The sequence below is a fragment of the Eretmochelys imbricata genome, chromosome 1, assembly GCF_965152235.1.
Source record: "Eretmochelys imbricata isolate rEreImb1 chromosome 1, rEreImb1.hap1, whole genome shotgun sequence".
NCBI lineage: Eukaryota > Metazoa > Chordata > Testudines > Cheloniidae > Eretmochelys > Eretmochelys imbricata.
The window spans coordinates 3,655,263-3,682,237 of NC_135572.1; the positions used below are offsets into that span (position 1 = coordinate 3,655,263).

The 26,975-nt window shown below is 53.9% G+C and overlaps 2 protein-coding genes across 3 annotated transcripts; both read left to right on the forward strand.

The window, feature by feature from the left end:
- The first annotated feature begins 8,525 nt into the window (after nucleotides 1-8,525).
- On the forward strand, nucleotides 8,526-10,786 carry LOC144262803 (hemoglobin subunit beta). Its single transcript, XM_077813096.1, has 3 exons — nucleotides 8,526-8,685; nucleotides 8,803-9,025; nucleotides 10,534-10,786. The coding sequence occupies exons 1-3, from the start codon at nucleotides 8,594-8,596 to the stop codon at nucleotides 10,660-10,662; spliced, it is 444 nt and encodes a 147-aa protein (XP_077669222.1). The 5' UTR covers nucleotides 8,526-8,593; the 3' UTR covers nucleotides 10,663-10,786.
- A 54-nt stretch (nucleotides 10,787-10,840) lies between these two features.
- On the forward strand, nucleotides 10,841-16,030 carry LOC144262856 (hemoglobin subunit beta-like). 2 transcript variants are annotated; one of them, XM_077813227.1, is made up of 3 exons: nucleotides 10,841-12,750; nucleotides 14,258-14,480; nucleotides 15,774-16,030. In XM_077813227.1, exons 1-3 carry the CDS (start codon nucleotides 12,698-12,700, stop codon nucleotides 15,900-15,902), a joined length of 405 nt encoding a protein of 134 aa, XP_077669353.1. In that variant the 5' UTR covers nucleotides 10,841-12,697; the 3' UTR covers nucleotides 15,903-16,030. The 2 variants fall into 2 exon arrangements, with proteins under 2 accessions (XP_077669353.1, XP_077669443.1); XM_077813317.1 differs by lacking the exon at nucleotides 10,841-12,750 and adding an exon at nucleotides 12,757-14,134.
- The last annotated feature ends 10,945 nt before the right edge of the window (nucleotides 16,031-26,975 follow it).

A 26,975-nucleotide genomic window follows, 5' to 3' on the forward strand; every position in this document is an offset into this window, starting at 1 on the left:
GCAGGGTGATCTAATGGTCCCGTCTGGCCGTAAGCCCTGTGAGACTATGAAACCACCTCCTGCTGAGAGCGGGTGCCAGGCATGGGCGTAACATTACACAGCTATGTCTGCATCTGCAGGATCAGGCCTTCAGGGCTCTGCCCTGTGCTGAGGTGCAACAGCATGGGGTGGGCTGTCCCCGGGGGACACCAGCTTCCTTTTGGGTGCTAAACGCAACGAATAACTCCCAGGTGAATACGGGCGCCATTCCCTCCAATGGGGAACTGTGGCCAGGTGATCCCAGCGGGCCCCTCTGCCAGGAAATCGATGGCCGGAATTGTGGGGCGCGCCTGGCTGTCAGCCATCTTTGTGCCCGGGGGACTCTGGGGTGGTCAGGGATGGAGATGATCCCTGGAATATCTAAGGCAGCCCAGGGAGCTCTCAGTTACACCAGGGTTGTCTCTGAGCAGCTGTGCAACCCAGAATGGCTGTAGCAACCCCTGACTCTAGCCTCCTTCTGCACTGGAGGCGGCAGGGGGCTTGGCTGTCCCACCTGGGGCCTGCCCTGGGTGGGGCTGGGGATTTTACAGCCCCTGAATACGGCTGGAGGGACCTACAGAGGCTGCAGCAGACGGGACAGTCCCTCCCTCTGAATCACGGAGCTGGAAGGCAAACAGCCAAACCACTTTGGTTTGGGCAGTTTACAACAAGTGCTCCCCCAGCCCGGCACCGCACTTCCAACTGACCAGGCTGAGAGACAGGCCCGGCACTGGGATGCCAAAATCACGAGTCAGGCCCTCCAAAGTCACGGGACTGGCTTTGAAATCACGACATTTTAAAAATCTGTTGGATTCTTTCCCCTTTGCCTTCTGGGTATTGAGCCCGGGGGCTTGGCGGTTTCCAGGTTGTCTCCGCACAGGGCCAAACTGGGAACTTAAAAATCTGAAATTTTCCCACCCCCAAATGACTCCGGGAGCTGGGGCTTGAAGAAAAACACTCAAATCAACAAACTGGTCAATAAACCGGAGAGATTCAGCAACGCCAGTTCAGCACCATGCTTCGTACCCCACAGCTGGCCCGCATTTTGAGGGATGCCCAAGTCCCCTACATGCCACACAAGTCTGGCACCTGCCTCAGTTTCCCTGCTCTTACCAATCCCTTCCAGCTTTACCCGCGAAGCAGGAACGCAGGGCTGAGGGAACACAGGGCGCCTCCAGTCAGAGCGGCTGTTCGCACAGAGCGGAAGGCCGCACTCACAGGGAAGGTGCTGGCTTGGCCTCAGCTCTAACCCAGACCTTGGGCAGCTCACTTCATCTCGCTGGGCCCTCGGGCTCCGTGTGCAAAGTGGTACGTCTTTTCTCCCCTTCCTGGTCCTGCCTAGCTAGAGGGCCAGGTCCCTGGAGCTGGGGCTGTCGGCCCAGCCTGGCCTGTGTCGGTTAGACGGGCAAAAGAATCATGCGCCAACCAACAGAGCCATGCCAGCCAAAGTCCCAGTGTCGACACATTTATGCCGGCCAAAGAGCACTTTCCCCGGGAGAGCTTGTTTTGTTTGGGGAAGTGGCATAAGTGATGCTGGCTAAGGTAGTCTTTGGCCGGTATAAGCTGCGTCTCCATTGTGGGGCCTGCCGCTACGGCTGGCCCTGCAGAGCTCTGCAGGCAAAGGCTTGCTAGTGCGGACAAGGCCTTGCTCTGCATCTGTACAGGGGCTGGATCAGCCCTGCTCTTGTCCATGGGCCCTAGTAGCCAATGTAATGCACATAATTCACATGCTCCTCCTTGCGGGGTTTGGCAGCAGCACGGGGCGTCAGGGTGGATCGCAACGTCAGCAGGAGTCTGCAATGTGATGCTGCTGCAAACAAAGCAAATGCAATGTGAGGCTGCATGAGCAGAGGCAGAGCAGGCGAGTCACGGGAGGTGAGAGCACCGCTCCGCTCCGCGCTGGCCAGGCCTCAGCTGCAGCTCGGGGCCCAGTTTGGGGCTCCGATGTGTTGGAAAGATGTAGAGAAACTGGAAAGGATCTAGAGGCGTGAGACAAAGAGGATCCAAGGGATGGAGTACGAGTCATACGAGCAAAGGCTGAAGGAACTGGGTATGTTTAGCTTGGAGACTGGAGATTGAAGGGGGACATGACAGTGGTCTTCAGATCCTTGAATGGCCGCCGTAAAGAAGATGGAGGAAAGTTGTTCTCTCTTGCCACAGAGGGCAGGACAAGAGGGAATGGGGTCAAACTGCAGCTGAGAAGATTTAGATGAAATCTCAGGATAAACGCCCTAACTGTAAGAACAGGAGGATAATGGACCAGACGCCTCGGGAGGTCATGGAGGGTTTCCAAAGGAGGCTGGGTCTGCTTGGGATGGGTCAGACGCAACCCATCCTGCCTCATGGCAGGGGTTAGACTAGCTGACCCTGGCAGCCCCTTCTCGCCCTGTGGCTCTATGAGTCTGTGATCATACCTGGCTCTCACATTCGAGCCGTGGCAGGCCCCCAGCCCACACAATAATCAGACTACGGAGCATCTGCCAGCCTCCCTGCCCCACCCTGACACCAATCAATCTACAGGGGCATTCCCCACCTCCATACATGGCACACCCTGTCCCCACGCCCCACCAGGTGAAGGGCTCTGGCCCAGCGGGCACTGACAGGAATTGGGAGCATTAAACAACAGTTACACAATATGAACCCTGTGCTTTCCTCTCCCCGGTACCTGGGGAGTAAGGTCTCTGCATTGCTGGCATTGCGTGGTATGGCCAGCACACCGTAGAGCCTGAGCAAAAGAACCATAGAACCGTAGGCTGGAAGGGACCTCCAGAGGCCATGTAGTCCAGTCCCCTGTGCTGAGGCAGGGCCAGGTAACCCTAGACCATTCCTGAGAAGCGTTTGTCCAGCCTGATCTGACAAACCTCCAGTGACGGGGATCCTACAACTTCCCTAGTAACTGTTCCAGAGCTTCTGTGCCCTGAGAGTTAGAAAGTTTTTCCTAATATCAGACCTAAAACTCCTCGCTGCAGTTTAAGCCCATTGCTTCTTGTCCTGCCTTCGGTGGCCACAGAGAACAGTCCTCTTTATCACACGCTTTTACATCGCTGAGAACTGTTACCATGTCCCCCCTCAGCCCTCTCTTCTCTAGGCTAACCAGGGCCAGGTCTTTCAACCTTTCCTCATGGGTCAGGTTTTCCAAACCTCTGATCCGTTTTCTTGCTCTCCTCTGGACTCTCTCCAGTTGTCCCCATCTTTCCTAAAGCGCGGGGCCCACAGCAGGACACAGGTCACAGCTGAGGCCTCACCAGTGTGGAGTAAAGCAGAACAATTATCTGCCTTGCCCTACAGGCAACACTCTTGTCAATCCACCCCAGAATGAGATTTGCTTCTTTCGCAACAGCATCAGACTGTTGACTCATGTTTAATTTGTGATCCACTATAGCCCCAGGTCCGGTAAAGCAGTATGACCACCTAGCCAGTCATCCCCCAGTTTGTGGCTGTGCCTTTCATTTTCTTTTCCTAAGTATAGTGGTAAGTTTCCCCTCCCATCACGCGGGAAACCGGGGTTCGATTCCCTGACAGGGAACCATCTGGAACCCACACACCTCCTGGGTGTGGTGTTCTGTCCCATCTAGTGGCACTGAGATCACTTAGAGATTAATGAGTCTGCTCTACAGCCTTAGCTAAGAGCCATGTGGCATTTAGCTCCAGAGGTCCCAGGTTTGATCCTGATGACCGGGGTCTGTCGGTGTTACAGTTGCACTTGTCTTTTTTGAATTTCATCTTGCTGATTTCAGACCAATTCTCCAATTTGTGACGATCAGTTTAAATTCTAATCATAGAACTGAAAGGGACCTCAAGAGGTCATCTCGTCAAGTCACTAAGAATTATCTAGACCATCCCTGACAGGTTTTTGTCCAACCTGCTCTTAAAAGTCCCCAATGATGGAGATTCCACCACCTCCCTAGGCAATTTATTCCAGTGCTTCACCACCCGGACAGTTAGGAAGTTTTTCCTATTGTCCAACCTAAACTTCTCTCGCTGCAATTTAAGCCCATTGCTTCTTGTCCTATCCTCAGAGGTTAATCCTGACCTCCAAAGTGCTAGCAGCCCCTCCCGGCTCGCCGACGTCCACAAACTTGATACGCATTCTCTTCACTCCATTATCCAAGTCATTAACGAAACGTAGAACAGCACTGGACCCAGGACTGACCCCGCCAGGATCCCACTAGATACACCCTCCCAGCTGGATAATGAATCATTGACAATGATTCTTTGAGTACAGACTTCCAACTGGTTGAGCACCCACCATACAGTAATGACATGTGACCGCACTGCCCTAGTTGGCGTGGGGAAAGTCATGGAGGATGGTGTCAAAAGCCTCACCGCAACTGAGATCTCTCGTGTCTACTGCTTCCCCCAGCCGCTAGGCCAGTTACTAAGGGTCCAATTGAAAGACCCACCCCCCATTCCCTCCAGCAGATGTGGGGGTGGGAGGGATGATGTTAATTGCCACAGCTCACAACCCCGGGGTTCGGAAGGACAGTCGGTGCCCTGCCCGAGGATATCCGCATTCACCCTTCCCCACAGCAGGCTACAGAAGAAGGTTAAGCCGTAGGTTTGTTTTGGGATTCAGGCTACATCTAGCTCCAGTTCCTGTTTCTGGCCCAGGGCTAGTCTGTAATGCAGGCTCTCCCAAGTTCCATTTCTGGCTCTGACACACTCTCCCTCTGTGGACTTGGGCAACTCCCGTCCCTGCACTGTGCCTCAGTTTCCCCAATAGTACAATGGGGTGAAGGATCCTGACCTGCCTTCCAGGCAGGGTAGGGTTAATAAATGTGGCTTGGAGGAGGCCTATTTTGCCACTGCCTTACGTGACTAATTTACCATGCCATTAGCAATAGACACTGATACAAACACACAGCCCCTGCACCTCACGTACCCTGCTGGCTCCCCAGACAGTCAGACAGACTCAGGTTCCCGTTCTCAGGCCCTGAGGACAGAGCATTATTGGCCACAACTGTGGGACTTTTTGCCAGACAACACAAGGAAAGGAAGGTCTTGCAGCTAACGCACCGGCCTGGGGCTCAGGAGAGAGGGCTCAAGTTCTGCTCCAGAATCCTGGTCAAGTCACTCAGTTGCCCCATGCCTGGATTTCCCACCTGTTCAATGGGCACCACTCAGCTGCCTCCTTCCCTGGAGAAGCAGCCGTTTCTGCAGGGAGGTGCTTAACCGTGGGCCTGTCTCTGTTCCTGTCTCCCTGCCAGCCTCGCCAACCCCCTGGCGCCAAGGTGCTCAGGTCTTGTATCTATGCCAGTGGGGGATGAACAGCGCACCCACGAGAGACAGCTCAGGGGAACCTCCGAAGCCTCTCTGAGTCGGTCACATGCATCAATACGCGGCCGGTGCCACCCGTGAAAGGGGTCAGGGGCAGCTCCAGGGGAACTTGTGGGGAGAGGGGCCAGACAGGCTGATGGGAAGAACGTGCAGCCTGGAGTAGCCAGAGGAGGGAGTTGCACAAGTGGGAGAAATCAAGAGTGAAGGAGGAAAGGAGGCAGGAGGGGAAGGGAAAGGCGGGGTGCGAGACCCAGGAGGTGGTTAACCACCAGGGCAGCAAAAGAGGAGGGGGGAAGTGAAGCGAAAGCCAGCGCTGGAGAATGAAGAGGCTGGAACCAGGGGAAGTGAGGAGGGACTGAAGCAGCTGGCGGTGGAGCGGAAAGGACGGCAGAGGCCCTGAAGGAGAAGTGAGTGGGATCGGAGGCAGAGAGCTAAGGGGAATGGAGGAAATTCAGGATCCCGGGGAGTGCCCCATAGGAAGTGTGATGGCAGACCCTGGGCTGTGACAAAACCGCTCCCAGCATCTCACCGAATACTTGGATAAATAGAGACTAATTCCTGTGCTGGGGGGATTTTACCACCTCTCCGGGTGGGAGTCCCGAGGTTAAAACCCTCCCGAACAAGCCTAGAAGGTGCCTGAGCCCTTGTGTGACTTTTGCCTTTCCCCGCCTGGGAGGGAGGGCAAAGTCAAGGGGGAAGAGAGAGATTTAAAGGGGGGTGGGGAGGATTTTCTTCCTTCTCCCCTCCAGCTCCCGGCTGACTCCTCATCGTCGCCCTGATGGCGTTCACTCCTGTGTGCCAGGCAGCCTGGCGAAAGCTGGCTCCATGTGGTGACCCACGAGTGCCACAAAACCCACTGCTGGGACCCACCAGAGGAAGACAGCCTGCTACTTTCCAGGCACAGCCCCCCTCGGGGAAATACCGATGGCCAAACCGTCAAATAAAAACCATCCCCTGCAGTCTGCCTGTCGTCCCTTAGTCTGTATGTGCTGCGGGCCCGAGGGCCCGGGGAGGGGCAGGGACGGGGTGCTTGGACATTTCATAACCAGGAGATGGGGTAGCTCATGGCTTGTTTTCTAAGGGCTGGTGGAAATGAGACTTCCCTGCACTCTGAAAGTCGTACATCCAGCAGGGCAGTACCAGGGAGTAGTCAGGCCTGTCACAACTGAACACACACACAGAAATACACAAGCACACACAGAGAAATACAGAGAGAGAGAGAGAGAGAGAGAGAGAAATACACACACACAGAAATACACAAGCACACACACAGAGAAATACACGCTCTCTCACACACACACACAGAAATACACACGCACACACAGAGAAATACACGCTCTCTCACACACACACACAGAAATACACACGCACACACAGAAATACACACACTCTCTCTCTCTCACACACACACAGAAATACACACGCACAGAAAATACATACACACAGAGACACACACAGAAATACACACACTCTCTCTCTCTCACACACACACACAGAAATACACACGCACAGAAAATACATACACACAGAGACACACATAGAAATACACACACGCAGGGAGATACACACACAGAGAAATGCACACACACAGAGAATACACACACACACAAAAGTACACGCACAGAGAGAATACACTCTCTCACACACACACAGAAATATACACACACAGAGAAGTACACACACACAGAATACTCTCTGTCTCTCACACAAACACAGAAATACACACACTCTCTCTCTCTCTCACACACACAGAAATACACACACAGAGAGAAATACACTCTCTCTCTCTCTCACACACACACACTCACACACACAGAGATGTTTTAACAGGACAGTGTATAACACCACACAGGTGTCATGGTGCAAGAAGGCTGCTGCTGCTTCCGCAGGTGTGGTGGGGCTGCTCACGTGTGTAAAGTTACTCGCACGCACAAGTGTCGGTGGGAGCAGGCCCCGGGACTGGGATGGGAGCGCTCCTTCTTTTCTGTGTGCACCAGCGCAGCCAGCTTGAGAAAGACATCATTGAACGGTCAATTTACTACCCACGAAAACACCCGGGGGACGTTCACTGCGCCCTCCCGTGACGAATGCCCCTTCCCGCTTGCCCCTGCAGATCGCCTGCCTGCTAGTGTAGCGATCACCAGGCCCCAGCCCCCTCTCGACGCTCGCTAGGCCATGGCAAGGAGGGGCAGGGGGAGTTTCCGTACCCCTGTGTTGTGCATGCTCTTTTCCGCTCCAATGCAGACACACGGTAATCAGGTGAAAAGATGGAGGGCCTGGCCCAAAAGCAGGCCCTGAAAGTATCTGCACGTGTTTAAATCAGTGACTCACAATGAAGACTGCGCTGCTTTTTCCCTGGAGAGCCAGGGCCCTGCCTGGGCTGCCCCATAGCCTAACATCTCCTTCGGAGCCTGACCCAAAGAGCTGGGCAGCCATTGGCTCCCGCTGGCTCTGGATCAGGCTCACAATTGCTGTGTCTCAGGTGACCCAAGGCCCGTGCGTGGGGCTGGATGGAGGTGGAAGCAGACGCCTAGTCCAACACAAGCACGTCTGTCCTGTGCCCCCCGCCCCCTCCATGGCTCAGGGCAGCATGCAAGGGCTTTGTCCTGCTCTACAAAGCTCTTTACCAGTGTGGACGTGGCTACCCAGAGCCAGCCTCACAATGCGTGGCCCCTAGATGACGCCTTTCCAGAGGTCAGACCCATGTCCCAGTGACCAGGCCCCGGGACCCGGGCAGCCCTGGTGCTCTGGTCATCGTCCTTACCCCGTCGGGCGGGACGGGACCCTGGGGCTGAGCAATAAATCATAGCTCATCTGACTGGCGACCATACTAATACGAGACCGAGGTGTGCCCAGAGCCGACCGGGTTCAAATCAAGGGGGACAAGCAAATGTTTTCATCCAGCCGTCACCCGGGACTTGTTGCCCAGGGTGAGCCTTCCTTTGAGGGGGTGAGCGGGGTGGGCGCAGTCCTTAGGTCTCAGGCTAGACCTCTGCACCACCCTTTGGAAGCTGGGTATGGGAGCTGCCTGGCCGTAGCCGGGAGAACAGATGGAGGGGGACCTGAGCTCTCCGGCTGCATTAGCCCCGGGCACTTTGCCCCTCAGACCACACCCCAACACACATTGCCTCCTCCCCCAGGCTGCCCTGGCAGTGTTGGCCCCGGGCCCGGCCAATGGCCCTGTGGGCTAAGATGAGGAGGAGCCGTGGTTAGGGTATAAAAGTCCCCGAAGGGGACTCCAGCTCAGCTACTGGTTCCTCATTCAGCTGACGCGCCGAGCAGATCCACTCTCATCACCATGACGCACTGGACAGCCGAAGAGAGGCACTACATTACCAGCATGTGGGACAAGATCAATGTGGCAGAGATTGGAGGCGAATCCCTGGCCAGGTAGGCCCAGCCCCATGGCATCTGCCCCGCTGCTTCCCGGGCTGGAGAAGCTACTGCTTCTTCAGGGAGGCTGCACTAACTCCGTTTGTGTCTCTGCTTGTGTCTCCCTCTCTCTAGGCTGCTGATCGTCTACCCCTGGACCCAGAAGTTTTTCTCTGAATTCGGGAACCTCACCAGCTCCAGCGCCATCCTCCACAACGTCAAGATCCAAGAACATGGCAAGAAGGTGCTGAACTCCTTTGGGTCTGCCGTGAAGAACATGGACCATATCAAGGAAACCTTCGCTGACCTGAGCAAGCTGCACTGCGAGACGCTGCATGTGGATCCCGAGAACTTCAAGGTGAGTCCGGCTCCGGGCTGACCCCTCTTCCCAGCCCCCTGCTCATCCCCAGAGCATGGCCAGCAGGAGCAACTGTGGCCATCCTTGGTTCTGGGGCAGTCACTTGCAGGCAAACTCCCAGGAGAGCAGGGTCAAAGGTCGCCTCCCAGGTAGTGGCATCAGGAGCGCCATACCACCCATGGAAGTGATACCAGGCTTGGATGATCAGGGTCTTCACCAGTGAGGGCTCAAGGGGAAATTCTGAATTGTCTCAGGTTCAGGGACCCCTGTGACAAATCTGCCGATGCCATCTGTGGGAGAGGGCTAAACATGAAAGGCATTCAGATTGGGAGGGAAAGTTCTGAGTGGGGAAAGCGTAGAGAGGTGGGCAGCAGGCAAGGGGATGCGCCCGTGGGAGTGCTTCTCCTACAGGCAGGAGGTTCACGCGCGTTGGGGGAGTGGCAGCAAAAGCCTCAAGGGACAGGGTGAGGAAACCACGAGGCAGGCAGGAGAGAGACGAGGAGGGCATGGAGCCATGGTATGGGAGGGGGAAGAAGTCAAAATGTGGTAACGGGTTCCGGGCGCAGGCAGGTGACTGAGGAAGAGGAGGAGTGGAGGCAGGAGGGGAAGGGAAAGGCAGAGAGGGATGGGGAGGAGATGGGTAAAGTGAGGGCAGCCAGGAGGAAGCATAAGGAAAAGTGAAAGCAGCTATGGGAGCAAGAGGAGGTCTGAGCCAGGGGGTGTCAGGAGAGAGACCATCAGCCTGGAGGAGCCAGAAGGACAGTGTATGAGTCAGAAACAGGAGAGACGCAGGAGGAAAGAAGAATGGGATTTGGCGAAGAGACAACCCAGGCATGCCGGTGAGTGCCAGGAGCTTTCTGGGGTGAAACGCATTTCCCGGCAACTCTTTGGTAGCACAAATTCCCACCTCCCTGAATCCTGATATTGCAGTTACTGGGGGCTGTTGTTTGGATTTGTGCTCTGGGCTCGATGCAGGAGGGGAGCATCCTGGCTCGGCAGGTGTCCCAAGGCTAAGAACCTCATGGAGCATTTTGGAAGGCAGCAGGTGCTCGGTTTCATGTCATTCTGCAGAGACACACAGGCTTCTCTGAGCAAGGAAGGGCAGTGAGAAATTCCACTGGCAGAAACACCCGAATGCCAGAGTCCCCCTGGAGTTTGTAACACCAGTGAAAGAGGATGGTCTGGGCTGGGGTGAGGCTGGCATGATGCAATGGAGGCTCAGGCCAACAATCCACATTCTCTATATAGGGCCTCCAAGAGTGCCCTAGAGCTACAGAACCAGGTTGCTGGTTAATCTTCTTTAATGGGCTCTCCTGGGGAGGGAGGTAAGTGAGTTTATATTATAGGGTGGAAAGGAGCACAGTCTCCAGATAGATTTATGAACTCCCAGAATAGTTCGAGGACTCCACAAGGCAAATATCCCCTGCACCTGCCCTGAGATCTGCAAAGAGAGAGGTGGGAGTTCGGAGCGGTGCTTACCTGGGGGTATTTTCTTCCTTCTCCTCCAGCTCCTGGGCAGTATCCTCATCATTGTCCTGGCCATGCACTTCGGGAAGGAGTGCACTCCCACCTGGCAGGCCGCCTGGCAAAAGCTGGTCAATGCAGTGGCCCATGCTCTGACCCTCCACTACCACTGAATCATCTGGAGGGACCCACCAGCGGGAGGTCTCCAGATACCTCCCAGGCTCCTATGCACCCATGGGAATCCCCTTCTGGGAGTGACAGGCTGTAACAACCAAATAAAAACCTTCTGCTGAAGTCTCTCTGAGTCCCTGTGTCCGTGTGTACATGGGTGGGGTGGGGGCGAGGGGCAGCGAGAACCGGGGGGTGCTTGTAGGTTTCCTAGAGCGACAATAGGTCAGTGCCTTCACTGGTTTGTCTTTCTTCGCTTCTAAGGGCCAGGGCCCTGTGCTCTGAAAACCAGCCTCACAAATCAACAGGGCCAGGGGACCTCCAGGCCTGCCACAAGTGAGCGCACTAAGAGAGAGCGTCTCACACACACACATGCTCCACTAAGGAGCAACTTGGATGAGCAGCTGTGTAAGCTGCTGTAAGCAGAAAGCCCACAGTGCATGGGACCCCCTGGGGTATTTCAGTGCACTATTTATTTATTGGTTTCAGAGTAACAGCCGTGTTAGTCTGTATTCGCAAAAAGAAAAGGAGTCCTTGTGGCACCTTAGAGACTAACCAATTTATTTGAGCATGAGCTTTCGTGAGCTACAGCTCACTTATTGTCTTTCTAGCAGCAGGAACAAATAAGAACTACACCCCCCAGCCCCGTCCCCAAAGGGAAGGTTTTTATCAGCCCATGCCCTCTGCTGGCATGCTGCTTCTGAGCAGTTTGCTGACTCACACCCACTCAGTCCAGGCATGGGTGGGGGCAGTTTTTAGATAAATGGTTTAAAGGGAGCTATCAAGACCTGGCCAGACTTGGTTCAGTACATCCCTTGCCAACACCCTTTGGCCGTTGCGTGGCCTCCTGGGGCCTGATCCTGCCACTGTTGTGCATATGAGTAACTTGATGCCCGGGAGTAGCTGCCATCAGTTTCCAAGAGCCACCTCACCCCCCGCCCCTTTGTGTGTGAAGTTAATCACATATATAAGCGTTCGCAGGACGGGACCCGTAGGTTGTAAATAAATGCAAATTAATGCACATTGGAAAACATAATCCCCACTATACATATACAATGATGGGGTCCAAATTAGCTGTTACCACTCAAGAAAGAGATCTTGGTGTTGTGGATATTTCCCCGAAAACATCTACTCAGTGTGTAACAACAGGCAAAAAAGCAAACAGAATTTTAGAACCATGAGGGAAGGGATAGATAATAAGATACAAAATATCATATTACCTCTGTATAAATCCATGGGATGCCAACATCTTGAATACTGCGTGCCGATGTGGTCGCCCCATTTAAAAAAAAGATGTATTGGAACTGGAAAAGGTTCAGAAAAGAGGAAAAAAAAAATGATTTGGGGTATGGAACGGTTTCCATATGAGGAGAGACTAATAAGACTTGGACTGTTCAGCCTGGAAAAGAGACGACTAAGGGGGGATATGAGAGACATCTATGAAATCATGATGGATGTGGAGAAAGTAGATAAGGAAGTGTTATTTACCCCTTCTCAGGACACAAGAACTAGGGGTCACCCAATGAAATTAATAGGCTGCACATTTAAAACACAAATGGAAGTATTTCTTCACACAACGCACAGTCATCCTGTGGAACTCCTTGCCAGAGGAAGTTGTGAAGGCCAAGACTATAACAGGGTTCAAAAAAGAACTAGATAAATTCATGGCGGATAGGCCCATCAATGGCTATTAGCCAGGATGGGCTGGGATGGTGTCCCTAGCCTCTGTTTGCCAGCAGCTGGGCATGAGCAACAGGGGATGGATCACTTGATGATTCCCTGTTCTGTTCACTCCCTCTGGAGCACCTGCCATTGGCCACTGTGGGAAGACAGGACACTGGGCTGGATGGACCTTTTGCTGACTCAGTCTGGCCGGTCTTATGTTCTTATGTAACCTGGCCTGAGCGGGACAGCACTTTCCTTCCTGGCTGCACAGGGCCTGCTGCTTTCATGTGAATAGCCATCAGAGTAACAGAGACATTCTTTACTGTCCAGGAGAACAGGAAACAACAGAGGAAAGTGGTATCCCATAGCAGCAACATGCAACGGATACTTCCCCCTGTCCCCCACCAGCCTCCTTCCCACTACCAAAGGTAGGAGACACTTACGCCTGCCCTCCCCGCCCCCCCCATGCCAAACACAGTGAATAGACTAAGGGGTGTTTGCCACCCGCCAGCCCCCTACGGCAGTAGAGGCTATCGAGTTCCCCGACTTCCCCAGTAGGGGGCAGTCAGTACCTCCTCCGCGCCGCGCCCTCCAGACTTCATGCCGGGAACCACAGTGGGCACATTGGCGTGAGCAGGCGATATAAGCAAAGGCAAATGTCTCCCCAGAGGCCACGCGCTGGGAACAGAGTGGCCGGGGCTGGGGGACTCCTTGTGCGAAGAGATCAGGATGAACCCCAGGCTGACTGGGCTTATGGTCCCGGGGTACGACATACCTTTCCAAGACAGCCTTTGTCCCGAATCAATGCTCCCCAGAATCACACTCCAGTGCCCGAGGCAACCCAGCTTGTGTGATGGACTTTTGTGGGCTTCTGAATTTCAAGCAGGCTGGTGAGAGAGCCGGATTGAGGGACAGGCCCCGGTAGACGGCGGCTTGGGTAGCTGACGGGCTGCCACGTGGCAGAAGGGGTGAGCCGGCCCTGTGGCCTGTTGGTTGGTCGTTTTAAACAGCGGGCAGAGCGTGTGTGTATGGGGGAGCTTTCTGTCCACTCTGAGTGGAGCCGGGGACAAGGAAATTCCCCTCTGCAGAGAGCAGCAGTGCTAACCTGGGTGCCTGCTTATGCCCCTTTCAGAGGGCTTAGAGAGCCCATGTGCTGATCCCCAGGGCGGGGGGTGGAGAGAGGATGCCTGGTAAAGTGTCCCCCGAGGGTCCGAGGGGAATTGTCGTCCCCGCCCCCCACGACTTGTGTAAATGATTATTGCAGGAGAGCTGGTTTTCTGCTTGCTTTGGGGTTCTTTTGAAACAGGCTGAACCTGAGGAGCTCTGCCCCTGCCCCTGGGGCATTTGGCACTGGACACAGGCCCAGCCCAGCCCAGTTGGGAAGGGCTAAGTGGAACTGGACTAGTACCTATCCCTCGGGCCAGCTCCCTGCTGGGGTCACAGACCCCCTTCGAGAGCAGTGGGATGCTGGTATAGAGAGCGGGGGCTAGCACTGAGCCCTGCCCTCATCTTGCCCTGGGGCCCCCTCCTCGGAGATCACACCCTGCCCAGGCCATCCCTCCCCAGCCCGCACAGACCCCACCCCAGGGCTGACCAATGGCCGTGTCCACAGAGAGGGGGAGGAGCGGAGGCCGGAGGATAAAGGCCCCGCTGGGGGTCTGCCCCTCAGCTACAGGTTCCTCCCTCAGCTGCATCTGCAAAGGACCCCTCGCTCCTCACCATGGTGCACTGGACAGCCGAAGAGAAGCAGCTCATTACCGGCCTGTGGGGCAAGGTCAACGTGGCCGAATGTGGTGGCGAAGCCCTGGCCAGGTAGGCCCAGCCCCACGGCATCTGCCCCCCTGTCTCCCGGGCTGGCGAAGCTGCTGCTTCTGCTTCTGCAGGGAGGCTGCAGTAACCCTGCGTCTGTCTCTGCTCCTGTCTCCCTCTCTCTAGGCTGCTGATCGTCTACCCCTGGACCCAGAGGTTTTTCTCTTCCTTCGGGAACCTCTCCAGCCCCACCGCCATCGTGGGCAACCCCAAGGTCCGTGAGCACGGCAAGAAGGTGCTGACCTCCTTTGGGGACGCTGTGAAGAACCTGGACAACATCAAGGCCACCTATGCCAAGCTGAGCGAGCTGCATTGTGACAGGCTACACGTGGACCCCGAGAACTTCAGGGTGAGTCGGGCTCCTGGGTCCCCCTCTGCCCAGCCCCCTAGGGACACAGGTACGGCCTTTTCCCTTCGGGACAGGGAGGCGTCACTTTGGGGGAAGCTCCGGGACAGCGGGCGCTTAGACGCAGTGAGCAAATAATACTGCAGAGAGTTGCCAGCCTGCCATGAATGGGGTCTCCCCCAAAGAGGGGGAGTTTGCAGTGTCCCAGGGCCAGTAATCATGCAGTGAAGGGGTGGGGTATTTGGGGTGGGCAAGGCCTGGTGCCGAGGGGAGCAGAGGTTTAGGGGGAGCAGCAGTGGGGTGGGACTCTGGTGGGAGAGGGGATCCTTTGAGGAAGGCAGGGATTGCCACAGCATGAAGGGCTCTCCTCCACCCCCACTTCCTCCCACCCTGTGTGCGCCGGAGCAGATCTCTGTTTAGTCCCAGCTGCACACAGTCTGGCAGGGAAATGGCCATTTCGGGTTCTTTTTCATGTTAACTTGGTCCAAAATTTGCCAGTTTTCCATAAAAAAAAAACCCCAAACCAGATTGTTTGTTTGTTAAAAATGGACCGTTTTCAGTTTGGGCCTTTGAAAATCTTTGAAAAACAAAACAAAACAGAAAGATTTTTCAGCCAACCCAGGTTTTTTCCCCCTCCAGAAATGTCTGGCTCGTCCACTGACAAAAAACCTTTGGGTGGCATTTTTGGGGACCGGCGCCAGGAAGCGGCACCAGAACGGGTCCCCATAACCGCACTGCAGACGGGGCCAGCTGGGTCAGCCAGTGAAGCGGGGGGCTGAGGGAGGAGGGTCTATGGGAGAGAGTCATTGAAGCAGGGGAAACCGGGGTGGGTGTAGAGAACCAGGGGAGAAAGGCAGGTGTGGGGTGGTGGATAGCAGGTGAACTAGGGCAGGTGGGGCTGGGGGATGCAAAGAAGCAAGGGGTGGAACGAGGCATGTGAAGGGAACACACGGCTTTGGAGGGGACCCCCCCTGGGGCTCACGTGGGACTTAGATACAGTGACCAGCCCTTGTTGGGGCCCTCTGCACGAGGGAGGTGGGGATCAGGGACAGGAAAAGGACTACTGAGAACAATGCTCGCAGTCTATATGCCCTAGAGAGGGCCCCCGGCTGGGCCAGAAAGTGTCTGACGGGCTCTTGTACCCCTAAGCCATGGCCTAGGCTGCCCTTGGTGTGTTTGAAAAGAGACAAGAGACGAGCAGAAACGATGGAGCAAAAGGTTGGGAAGGGGGTTGGGAACCCCGGCAAACAGGTGTGCGGAGGTTCAAGGGGGTATTTTCCTCCTTCTCCCCTGCAGCTCCTGGGTGACATCCTCATCATCATCCTGGCTGCCCACTTCGGGAGGGAGTTCACCCCTGCCTGCCAGGCCGCCTGGCAGAAGCTGGTCAGCGTGGTGGCCCACGCGCTGGGTCACCAGTACCACTGAGCCTTCAGCAGGGACCCGCGGGACGGAGAGAGCTTGCGTCGCTCCAGGCCCCTCTGCACCCTTGGAAATGCCGCCCGGGGGCCGGCAGGCTGTGACAGTCAAATAAAAGCCTTACATTGCAGCCTTCACCGGTGTGTCTGCATCTCTGTGTGTGCTGGGAGGGCCGGGGGCCGGGGGGGACACAGGAGGTCTGGGGGCAGCTGCTGGTGCCTGCTGAGCGGTTAGCTTCTTGTTTTCTAAGGGTTGGAGCAGCCAGAATTCGCTGCCCCCTGAAAATAATCCTCGAGGCCCCACAGCACCAGGGGGAGCACCCAGGTATGCACAAACCGAGCCCCGCCAACCCCCTCCCTCTGTGCCAAAACACGGCAGCTCCTTAGGACAGGCCGGCAAAGGGCCTGGCTGATGCTGCAAATCAACAGGCCTGACACAGAAACAACCCCAGTTCTCCCTCGCCCTGGGGTTCATCAACACATCAATAGGGACGTGATTACTGAATTGCAAGGAAAGCCAGCCCAGGCCAGCAGTTCAAGTGATGCACACTAAAAACCCAGCCAAAGGGTTCTCAGCTGCTCCCCCGCCCCTCAAACTAAGTCACCCCAATACTTGTCGGATGGGCATCCAGCACCCCTTTGAATCCAGACCCAGGGGCAGCGGGCACCCTCCTCCCCACCCCAGAGGCAGTTAGCACCTCTCCCTCTCCAGGTCCATTTGCTCCCCAGCCGTCCTGAGGGGCGGTCACCTCCCCCACTACCCTCAGTCAGGCTAACCCCCTACAAATCATGTAGGACCCAGGATAGCCTCCAGCCCACAGGTGACCTCCACTGTGTGGTGTGTGTCATGCATCCAAACCAGGGAATTTTGCAGGGGCCAGGCAGGCTGGGGTCTACCACAGGCGTGTCCAGGCACTTCCTTCTCTGGGACACTGGGGCCAGGTTTTATTTTCTCTCCCCTCCATTTTTTTAGAGCGTTTAGGATTTTTCTTTGAAAAATGACCTTGCAAAACTGCCCAGCGTGTGGACATAACAAAGCCTCTAAGGGGCCAGCAGCTGCAGGCCACGGTATCTGCCGGGCAGGGAGAGGGGGTCAGATGGACAACCCGCGGGGATGGGGAGAAGGCCAGGCCTTGGCTGCGTCTGGTGGTCTGGCTAGCGCTGGAGGGTGGCCGGGCTGTTAGCAGGTGGCCCTTGCTGTCTGCACGGGGGCAGGGAGCTGCTGTGAATGGCACCGGTCCCCCTTATTCTTAGCCCACACACTGCCGGCTGCTGCCTGACCCCCGGGCTCTGCTCCCAGGGCAGGGGCGCTGAGTCAAGCAGGGCCGGGGTGGGTAGGCTAGCCTGCTCCTCTCCTGCTCAGATGAGGACATGGGGCTTTGGATGTGGGCAGCTCCAGCCCCGGGGCAGCCTGGAGGGCATTTGCAGCTGCTTTCCCCCAGCTACCCTTTGCTCCAGCCCCTCAGGCATGGCAGAGGGGCTGGGGGAGTGCCAGGCTATCCAGTCCCACCAGGACCTGTCTGGAAGCAGGGGGGCTCTCCCCTCAAGAACAGAAGAGGAAAAAAATCCCTGGGTGCAGCCTTCTTTCCTAACTCTCTGTTCGTTTTTGTGGCTGCCGTTGCACACGGAGTGGATGTTTGCAGAGAGCTAGCCACAATGACTCCCAGATCTCTCTCTTGAGTGGGAACAGCTCCATCGTTTTATGTGTGTAGTTGAGATTATGCTTCCCAATGTGCATTACTTTGCATTTCAGCTGCCATTTTGTCACCCAGTTTTGTGAGATCCCTTTGTAACTCTTTGCAGTCTGCTTTGGATTTAAGTAGCCTGAGTAATTTTGTATTCTCTGCACATTTTTCCCCCTTACTGTTTACCCCTTTTTCCAGATCATTTGTTGAATAGGACTGGTCCCAGTACAGACCCCTGGGGGACACCACTCTTCACCTCCCTCCACCATGAAAACTGACCGTTTATTCCTACCTTTTGTCTCCTATCTTTTAACCAGTTACTGATGCACAAAATGACCTTCTCTCTTATCCCATCACAGCTTACTTTGCTTAAGAGCTTTTCGTGAGAGACCCTATCAAAGGCTTTCTGAAAGTCTAAGTACGCTGGATCCCCCTTGCCCTGGTGGTTGTTGACCCCCCCAAAGCATTCTAGTAGATTGGTGAGGCATGATTTCCCTTTACGAAAGGAGGAGGAAGAGGGCAAGAGTGGCAGGAGGGAGGGTGGGAAGCTGAATGGGTGGCAGGCAGAGAGTGTGGGGAGAGGGTGTGGGGGGGTGCTGGCACTTTCTGGAGGGACCCTGGGGGACCTGGGGTAGGGGACTTGAGGGAGTCCAGGGCCTGTACTGAGCCCACCCCACATTCTGTCCCTGCCACCTCCCGTACTCCCGTTCCTCCTGGCTGCTCCTTCCCCGCCCAGGCCCAGCAGGGACACAGTGAGTGGGGAGGCCGCAGCCCCCGCGTTGGCTCCCAGACAGACGGAGCGCAGGAGCAGGGCCCTGGGAGGGCTGAGGGCTGAGGGTCCCCGCTGGGCTGGGGCTGGCGAGATCCACGGCGGGCCCAGGGAGCTGCTGGCTGGTTTGCTTGACACCCGCCTGGGCCTGGCGGTGTAGATTGTCCTCCTGCACAGCCGGCACAAACGCGGCAATTGACCCCGCCCAAGAATTCAGCCCAGTGCTCAGCAGCGTCGGCAAACCCGGGGGAGCAAAGCCAAGCCAGGAGGCCATGTCTGCAAACGGCATTACCCAGCAGGCTCCACCCTGCTCTATCCCACACCAAGCACGTCATCCCAAGAGCCTCTGTCACCCCCTTCTGCCTTGCTCCCCTTCGATTCCTCTGCCTTTGGGCAAAGCCAGGGTAAAGGCAAACCGGCTTCCTCCTCTCAAGGGGGGCTGAGTGGGGACAGGGAGGGACGAGGGGCGTGTGGGCCTAGCTGTTGCCTCCTGAATTTTCAGGGACGTCTCTGTCCTGTGTCCAAAGAACCAGGGGTGGGTTTAGTGCTGGCAACAGGCCTCTTGGGCCCTGGGGAGGGCGGCAAAAGGGTCCTGCCATGGAGCACCACATTGGTGTCTCCCTCAGGAAAAGAGAAGAGTCCCAAAGAAACAGAGGCTTCCCATTCTGGGCAACGGTCAATGCCTGAGGCTCCCAGCTCTGGGCCATAGCCAGCAGCAGTCAGGGGGCCAATGGCCCTCTTGGCAAGTGAAAAGGACATCACAGGCCAGCTGGGCAAATCCCCCACAAGGGCAGCCGAATCTGAGACTCTCAGGCTATGTGCATTTTTTCTCCAGTTTTTAAGCCGATTCAGTTTTACAGTAACAATCCATCAGAGGATCTCAGATCTCACCCCTCCCCTGCCCGCAAGGTAGATAAGCAGTATATTCCTAACTTACAGCTGGAGAAACTGGGCACAGAGCCATTAAGTGACTTCCCCAAGGCCACAAAGGAAATCTGTGGCAGAGCCAAGCAAAGACGGAAGATTTCCTGCCTCCTTGTTCTCTGACAGCTAGACACTGCTCCTGCCACCCTGCTGGTCTCATGTGCTTGGCGGAAGGACACAACCCCGTTGTGCCGGGTGCCGTATAGACAGAGTGAACAACAGACGCCTGCAGTCACAGCGTTTACACCCTTACGCTATGGCAGGACGCCAGAGAAGGGGGGAAGGAACAAATGAGGGAATAATTGCAAGGTAACCACACTGAGAACAGAGAGTTTCATAGGCTGGCTGTGTGCAGCTGCAGGTGTTGAGCGCCAGGAGGGGCTGTTTGCTAATGGAGGGAACTCAGCAGCTCAGCCGCAATAGTCTCCGCTCATCCTCCGCCTCGTCATCACAGAATGGATGCGCTGTGAGCACGGAGGAAGAGTAAACGCTGACCCCCGATCTACATTCCCTGGCCTGAAACACTGGCCCGTTCTGGTGGTGCTATGCCACAGAATCAGCATGGCGCACAGTAAACGGATTCAAAACTGGCTAACTGATAGATCTCCAGATGTAGTGGTGAAAGGGGACTTGTCGACTAGTGGGGTGTTTCTAATAGGGTCCCTCGAACAACAGACAGTCCTTGCTGAGAAAGCCTGCAGACAACACCAGGCAGGCGAGTGGGGAAGGCCTGTGGCTGGCTCCTTGCCCAAACTGGCTTGGAGGAGAGAGATGGCGCCCCTCACCCCGGCCTAACCCCATCCCACCGCATCAGCAGCCCTGCTTGCCTTAGCATCAGAGACTCACAGACTTTGTGTCCAGAAGGGGCCATCGTGATCATTTAGACTGACCTCCTGCATATCACAGGCCACAGAGCCTCCCCATCCTCTCCTGTGAGAGACCCCTGACCTCTGGCTGAGTCACTGACGTCCTCACATCTTGACTTAAAGACTTCAAGTTACAGAGACTCCACCGGCAACACTAGTGTAAACTTTTGTGTCATCTGTGTTTTATTAGCACGCACCCACTTTCTGTGCCAAGGTCATGAATGAAAATGTTCATAGAATCATAGAATCATAGAATATCAGGGTTGGAAGGGGCCCCTGAAGGTCATCTAGTCCAACCCCCTGCTCGAAGCAGGACCAATTCCCAGTTAAATCATCCCAGCCAGGGCTTTGTCAAGCCTGACCTTAAAAACTTCCAAGGAAGGAGATTCCACCACCTCCCTAGGCAACGCATTCCAGTGTTTCACCACCCTCTTAGTGAAAAAGTTTTTCCTAATATCCAATCTAAACCTCCCCCACTGCAACTTGAGACCATTACTCCTCGTTCTGTCATCTGCTATCACTGAGAACAGTCTAGAGCCATCCTCTTTGGAACCCCCTTTCAGGTAGTTGAAAGCAGCTATCAAATCCCCCCTCATTCTTCTCTTCTGCAGGCTAAACAATCCCAGCTCCCTCAGCCTCTCCTCATAAGTCATGTGTTCTAGACCCCTAATCATTTTTGTTGCCCTTCGCTGGACTCTCTCCAATTTATCCACATCCTTCTTGTAGTGTGGGGCCCAAAACTGGACACAGTACTCCAGATGAGGCCTCACCAATGTCGAATAGAGGGGGACGATCACGTCCCTCGATCTGCTCGCTATGCCCCTACTTATACATCCCAAAATGCCATTGGCCTTCTTGGCAACAAGGGCACACTGCTGACTCATATCCAGCTTCTCGTCCACTGTCACCCCTAGGTCCTTTTCCGCAGAACTGCTGCCTAGCCATTCGGTCCCTAGTCTGTAGCGGTGCATTGGATTCTTCCGTCCTAAGTGCAGGACCCTGCACTTATCCTTGTTGAACCTCATCAGATTTCTTTTGGCCCAATCCTCCAATTTGTCTAGGTCCTTCTGTATCCTATCCCTCCCCTCCAGCGTATCTACCACTCCTCCCAGTTTAGTATCGTCCACAAATTTGCTGAGAGTGCAATCCACACCATCCTCCAGATCATTTATGAAGATATTGAACAAAACCGGCCCCAGGACCGACCCCTGGGGCACTCCACTTGACACCGGCTGCCAACTAGACATGGAGCCATTGATCACTACCCGTTGAGCCCGACAATCTAGCCAGCTTTCTACCCACCCTATAGTGCATTCATCCAGCCCATACTTCCTTAACTTGCTGACAAGAATACTGTGGGAGACCGTGTCAAAAGCTTTGCTAAAGTCAAGAAACAATACATCCACTGCTTTCCCTTCATCCACAGAACCAGTAAGCTCATGATAAAAGGCGATTAGATTAGTCAGGCATGACCTTCCCTTGGTGAATCCATGCTGACTGTTCCTGATCACTTTCCTCTCATGCAAGTACTTCAAGATTGATTCTTTGAGGACCTGCTCCATGATTTTTCCAGGGACTGAGGTGAGGCTGACTGGCCTGTAGTTCCCAGGATCCTCCTTCTTCCCTTTTTTAAAGATTGGCACTACATTAGCCTTTTTCCAGTCATCCGGGACTTCCCCGGTTCGCCACGAGTTTTCAAAGATAATGGCCAATGGCTCTGCAATCACAGCCGCCAATTCCTTCAGCACTCTCGGATGCAACTCGTCCGGCCCCATGGACTTGTGCACGTCCAGCTTTTCTAAATAGTCCCTAGCCACCTCTATCTCCACAGAGGGCTGGCCATCTCTTCCCCATTTTGTGATGCCCAGCGTAGCAGTCTGGGAGCTGACCTTGTTAGTGAAAACAGAGGCAAAAAAAGCATTGAGTACATTAGCTTTTTCCACATCCTCTGTCACTAGGTTGCCTCCCTCATTCAGTAAGGGGCCCACACTTTCCTTGGCTTTCTTCTTGTTGCCAACAAACCTGAAGAAACCCTTCTTGTTACTCTTGACATCTCTCGCTAGCTGCAGCTCCAGGTGCGATTTGGCCCTCCTGATTTCATTCCTACATGGCCGAGCAATATCTTTATACTCTTCCCTGGTCATATGTCCAACCTTCCACTTCTTGTAAGCTTCTTTTTTATGTTTAAGATCCGCTAGGATTTCACCGTTAAGCCAAGCTGGTCGCCTGCCATATTTACTATTCTTTCGACTCATTGGGATGGTTTGTCCCTGTAACCTCAACAGGGATTCCTTGAAATACAGCCAGCTCTCCTGGACTCCTTTCCCCTTCAAGTTAGTCCCCCAGGGGATCCTGGCCATCCCTTCCCTGATGGAGTCGAAGTCTGCTTTCCTGAAGTCCAGGGTCCGTATCCTGCTGCTTACCTTTCTTCCCTGCGTCAGGATCCTGAACTCAACCAACTCATGGTCACCGCCTCCCAGATTCCCATCCACTTTTGCTTCCCCCACTAATTCTACCCGGTTTGTGAGCAGCAGGTCAAGAAAAGCGCCCCCCCTAGTTGGCTCCTCTAGCACTTGCGCCAGGAAATTGTCCCCTACGCTTTCCAAAAACTTCCTGGATTGTCTATGTTAAATGAGATTGACCACAAGACCAATCCCTGCTGAACTCTGCTAGTAACCTCCCTCCAGCCTAACAGTTCACCTTTCAGTGTGACCCGTTGTAGTCCTCCTTTAGCCAGTTCCCTACCCGCCTTTCCACTCTCATACTAATCCCCATCTTCTCCAGTTTAACTAATAAATTCCTTGTGGAACTGTATCAAATGCCTTACTGACATCCCGGTAGCTTACATTGACTGCATTTCCTTTGCCTAGAAACGTACGAATCTGTGTAAATCAGCCAGTGGCTTAGTCAGAGATGGTTTAACTGTTCATCCCAGGTAACACTGGTTCTAAGTGCAGCCCTATCCCCAGACGTTCCCAGGCAGGCCCTGGCAGATCGATCCCATCGGTGTCTGACCACCTTCTCGTTATTACACCCCAGGAGTTTGTTTGTGGTCTCTGCCGAAAGCTAAGCACTAGCTCAGCGCCATCCTCAGTGCGAGATGTTTGCGTGTGAAATAGTTCCAGCTCTGTGTAACGTGTGATATTTTGTTCCAAATCTGTTGACAGTTCAATTTATCACAGGGCTAACTCCTTCCGCACAGGGGACAAGGGACATCCCTGGAGCGAGCATTTTGCTTACTGTCTGGAGCAGGTGGAGCCTTGGGCATTTACACAGACAAAGGAACCCCAGAAGAGCTCTCTGAAGAGCTGGCCTTCTGGGGTGCAGACAATAGTCTGTAGTGGTATAGAAAGGCACAAGATGGAATCGATTACAGAGAAGGGCTCTGGGGTTGGGTCCCGGCTCTTTGAACCGGGCAAGCACCACAAGGATGGTGAGCAATCCCTTATCAGACAGGAAAGTCCTTTGTTAATTAGCACAGGCCATAGATTGTGTCGTGTTTTCTCATATTTGCAAACCCTTTGACTTGCTTTTATTTGAATTATTCTTCCAAGCACCGTTAAATAAACTTCAGTTTGGTTTTACTATAAACCCATTGAAATGCCTTGGGCTCCATAGCATGCTGGACTGAGGGGAACCCCGGGGACGGGGGAGCCCTGCTTCCCCAGAGGCAGAGGAGTGTGGTACCTGGTGGGTGCCCAGAAGACAAAGCACCGGGCAGCCAAGAGGAGCAAGGTGGGGTGTGTCAGTTGAGAGCTTGCAGAGAGAAACAGTGGGGCTTGAGGAGCCTAGCACGGAGCGTCTGTGCTTCCAGCAGCAGTGAGATGTGGGAGAGTTTCCCTGGTGGGCACAGACAAGATTTAGATAATGGTATATAAAGTTTGCGGACGATACCAAGCCGGGAGGGGTTGCAAGTGCTTTGGAGGAGAGGAGAATAATTCAAAATGATCTGGACAAACTGGAGAAATGGTCTGAAGGGTCTGAAGGGGGGAGGGACGACTGAGAGGGGACATGATAACAGTTTTCAAGTACATAAAAACAGGTTTCACAGACCTAAAAGTGTCAATTCTTCAACAAAAAAACTTCAAAAAGAGACTCCAACCAGAGACTGCTGAATTGGAATTAATTGGCAAACTGGATACAATTCACTTAGGCTTGAATAGAGACTGGGAGTGGATGGGTCATTACACAAAGTAAAACTATTTCCCCATGTTTATTCCCCCCCCCACCCCCAACCCCCACTGTTCTTCAGACCTTCTTGTCAACTGCCGGAAATGGCCCACCTTGATTATCACTACAAAAGGTCGTCCCCCGTCCCCCCCACCCGCTCTCCTGCTGGTAATAGCTCGCCTTAAGTGATCACTCTGGTTACAGTGTGTATGGTAACACCCATTGTTTCATGTTCTCTGTGTATATAAATCTCCCCACTGTATTTTCCACAGTATGCATCCGATGAAGTGAGCTGTAGCTCACAAAAGCTTATGCTCAAATAAATGTGTTAGTCTCTAAGGTGCCACACGTCCTCCTGTTCTTTTTGCTAGTACATAAAAGGTTGTTACAAGGAGGAGGGAGAAAAAACGTTCTTCTTAACCTCTGAGGACAGGACAAGAAGCAATGGGCTTAAACTGCAGCAAGGGCGGTTTAGGTTGAACATAAGGAAACAGTTCCTAACTGTCAGGGTGGTGAAGCACTGGAATAAATTGCCCAGGAAGGTTGTGGAATCTCTATCACTGGAGATTTTTAAGAGCAGGTTGGACAAACACCTGGGATGTCAGGGATGATCTAGATAATGCTTAGTCCTGCCATGAGTGCAGGGGACTGTACTAGAAGACCTCTCGAGGTCCCTTCCAGTCATAGGAGTCTATGGTTCCTAGGACCCGTTCCCCTGTAAGCCTGTGCTAACCATTCACCTCAGACACCTCAGTTCACCCTGAAAAGTGTCACAATGAGACTCCTAGACTAAGCAGACTAAGCAATTGCTGAGGCCCCGAGCACCTCAAGGGGCCCCCTATTCACTTTGTATTGTGTGTTGTGTGTAGTGGGGGCCCCCAAAATATTCTTGCTTAGGGACCCGGTGGGCTAGCATCACTTCTGCATCTTTATTTAAACATTGTCAGAGATGGAGAATCCACCACAACCCTTGGTAAATTGTTCCTGTGGTTAATTCCCCGTGGTTAATACGCTAAGAAGATTCCCCTCACCGTTAAAAAAATCATACTTTTTCCAGTTTGAATTTGTGTAGCTTCAACTTCCAGCTCTTGGATTATGTTAGACCTTGATCTGCTAGTGTGAAGAGCCCATTATGAAAGACTTGTTGCCCATGTAGGCACTTACAGACTATGCTTAAGTCACCCCTTAACCTTCTCAGCGGTAAGATATCTGAAAAGTGCCACTTTTAACGAATGCCCGGTGGTTGTCCAAATTATTGCCAATAACAAACAATGAGACCCTTGTGGGGGAAGACTGGAGGACTAGGAGTCAGGAATTCTGGTTTCTATTCCTTCTGCTACATAGGTTCCCAAAGTGACCTTGAGCAATTAGCTTTGTCACTCTCTGCCTCGGTTTCCCCATCTGTAAAATTGAGAGGTGCCGTGAAACTTAATTTACTGGGGTTTGCAACACATTTGGAAGTTGTGGGATGATGGGATGGATTGCACACTCAGCAAGTTTGCAGATGACACTAAGCTTGGGGGAGAGGTAGATACGCGGGAGGGTTGGGATAGCATCCAGAGTGACCTAGACAGATTGGAGGATTGGGCCAAAAGAAATCTGATGAGGTTCAACAAGGACAAGTGCAGAGTCCTGCACGTAGCACGGAAGAATCCCCTGCACTGCTACAGGCTGGGGACCGACTGGCTAAGCAGCCGTTCTGCAGAAAAGGACCTGGGGATTACATTGTATGAGAAGCTGGATATGAGTCAGCAGTCTGCCCTTGTTGACAAGAAGGCTAACGGCATATTGGGCTGCATTAGTAGGAGCATTGCCAGCAGATCGAGGGAAGTGATTATTCCCCTCTATTCAGCACTGGTAAGGCCACACCTGGAGTATTGCATCCAGTTTTGTTCCCCCCACTACAGAAAGGATGTGAACAAATTGGAGAGAGTCCAGCGGAGGGCAACAAAAATGATTAGGGGACTGGGGCACGTGACTTATGAGGAGAGGCTGAGGGAACTGGGGTTATTTAGTCTGCAGAAGAGAAGAGTGAGGGGTGATTTGATAGCAGCCTTCAACTACCTGAAGGGGGGCTCCAAAGAGGATGGATCTAGACTGTTCTCAGTGGTGGCAGATGACAGAACAAGGAGCAATGGTCTCAAGTTGCAGTGGGGGAGGTCTAGGTTGGATATTAGGAAACACTATTTCAGTAGGAGGGTGGTGAAGCACTGGAATGGGTCACCTAGGGAGGTGGTGGAATCTCCTTCCTTAGAGGTTTTTAAGGCCCGGCTTGACAAAGCCCTGGCTGGGATGATTTAGTTGGTGCTGGTCCTGCTTTGAGCAGGGGGCTGGACTAGATGACCTCCTGAGGTCTCTTTCAACCCCAATCTTCTATGATTCTGTGATTCTTCTATGATTCTATGATTATTTGTCTACAACAAACTCTTTGTAAAATCGTTACGGGCCTTTAGAGAATGACCCGTCCTCTGAGTGTCAGAGACAGGAAATATTGGCCTCCTGGAGCAGGAGCACGATGAAGTCTGCTTTGTGCCTAGCTCCACAGCCTCATGTACTAGACGCCCGGGAGGATGTCTGACCATTCTCAATGGTAAGCACATACATGTTTATTCTCCTGGCAGTGATCCCCTCATCTCAATGGACGTATCATGGGCCTCTCCAGCAGGGAA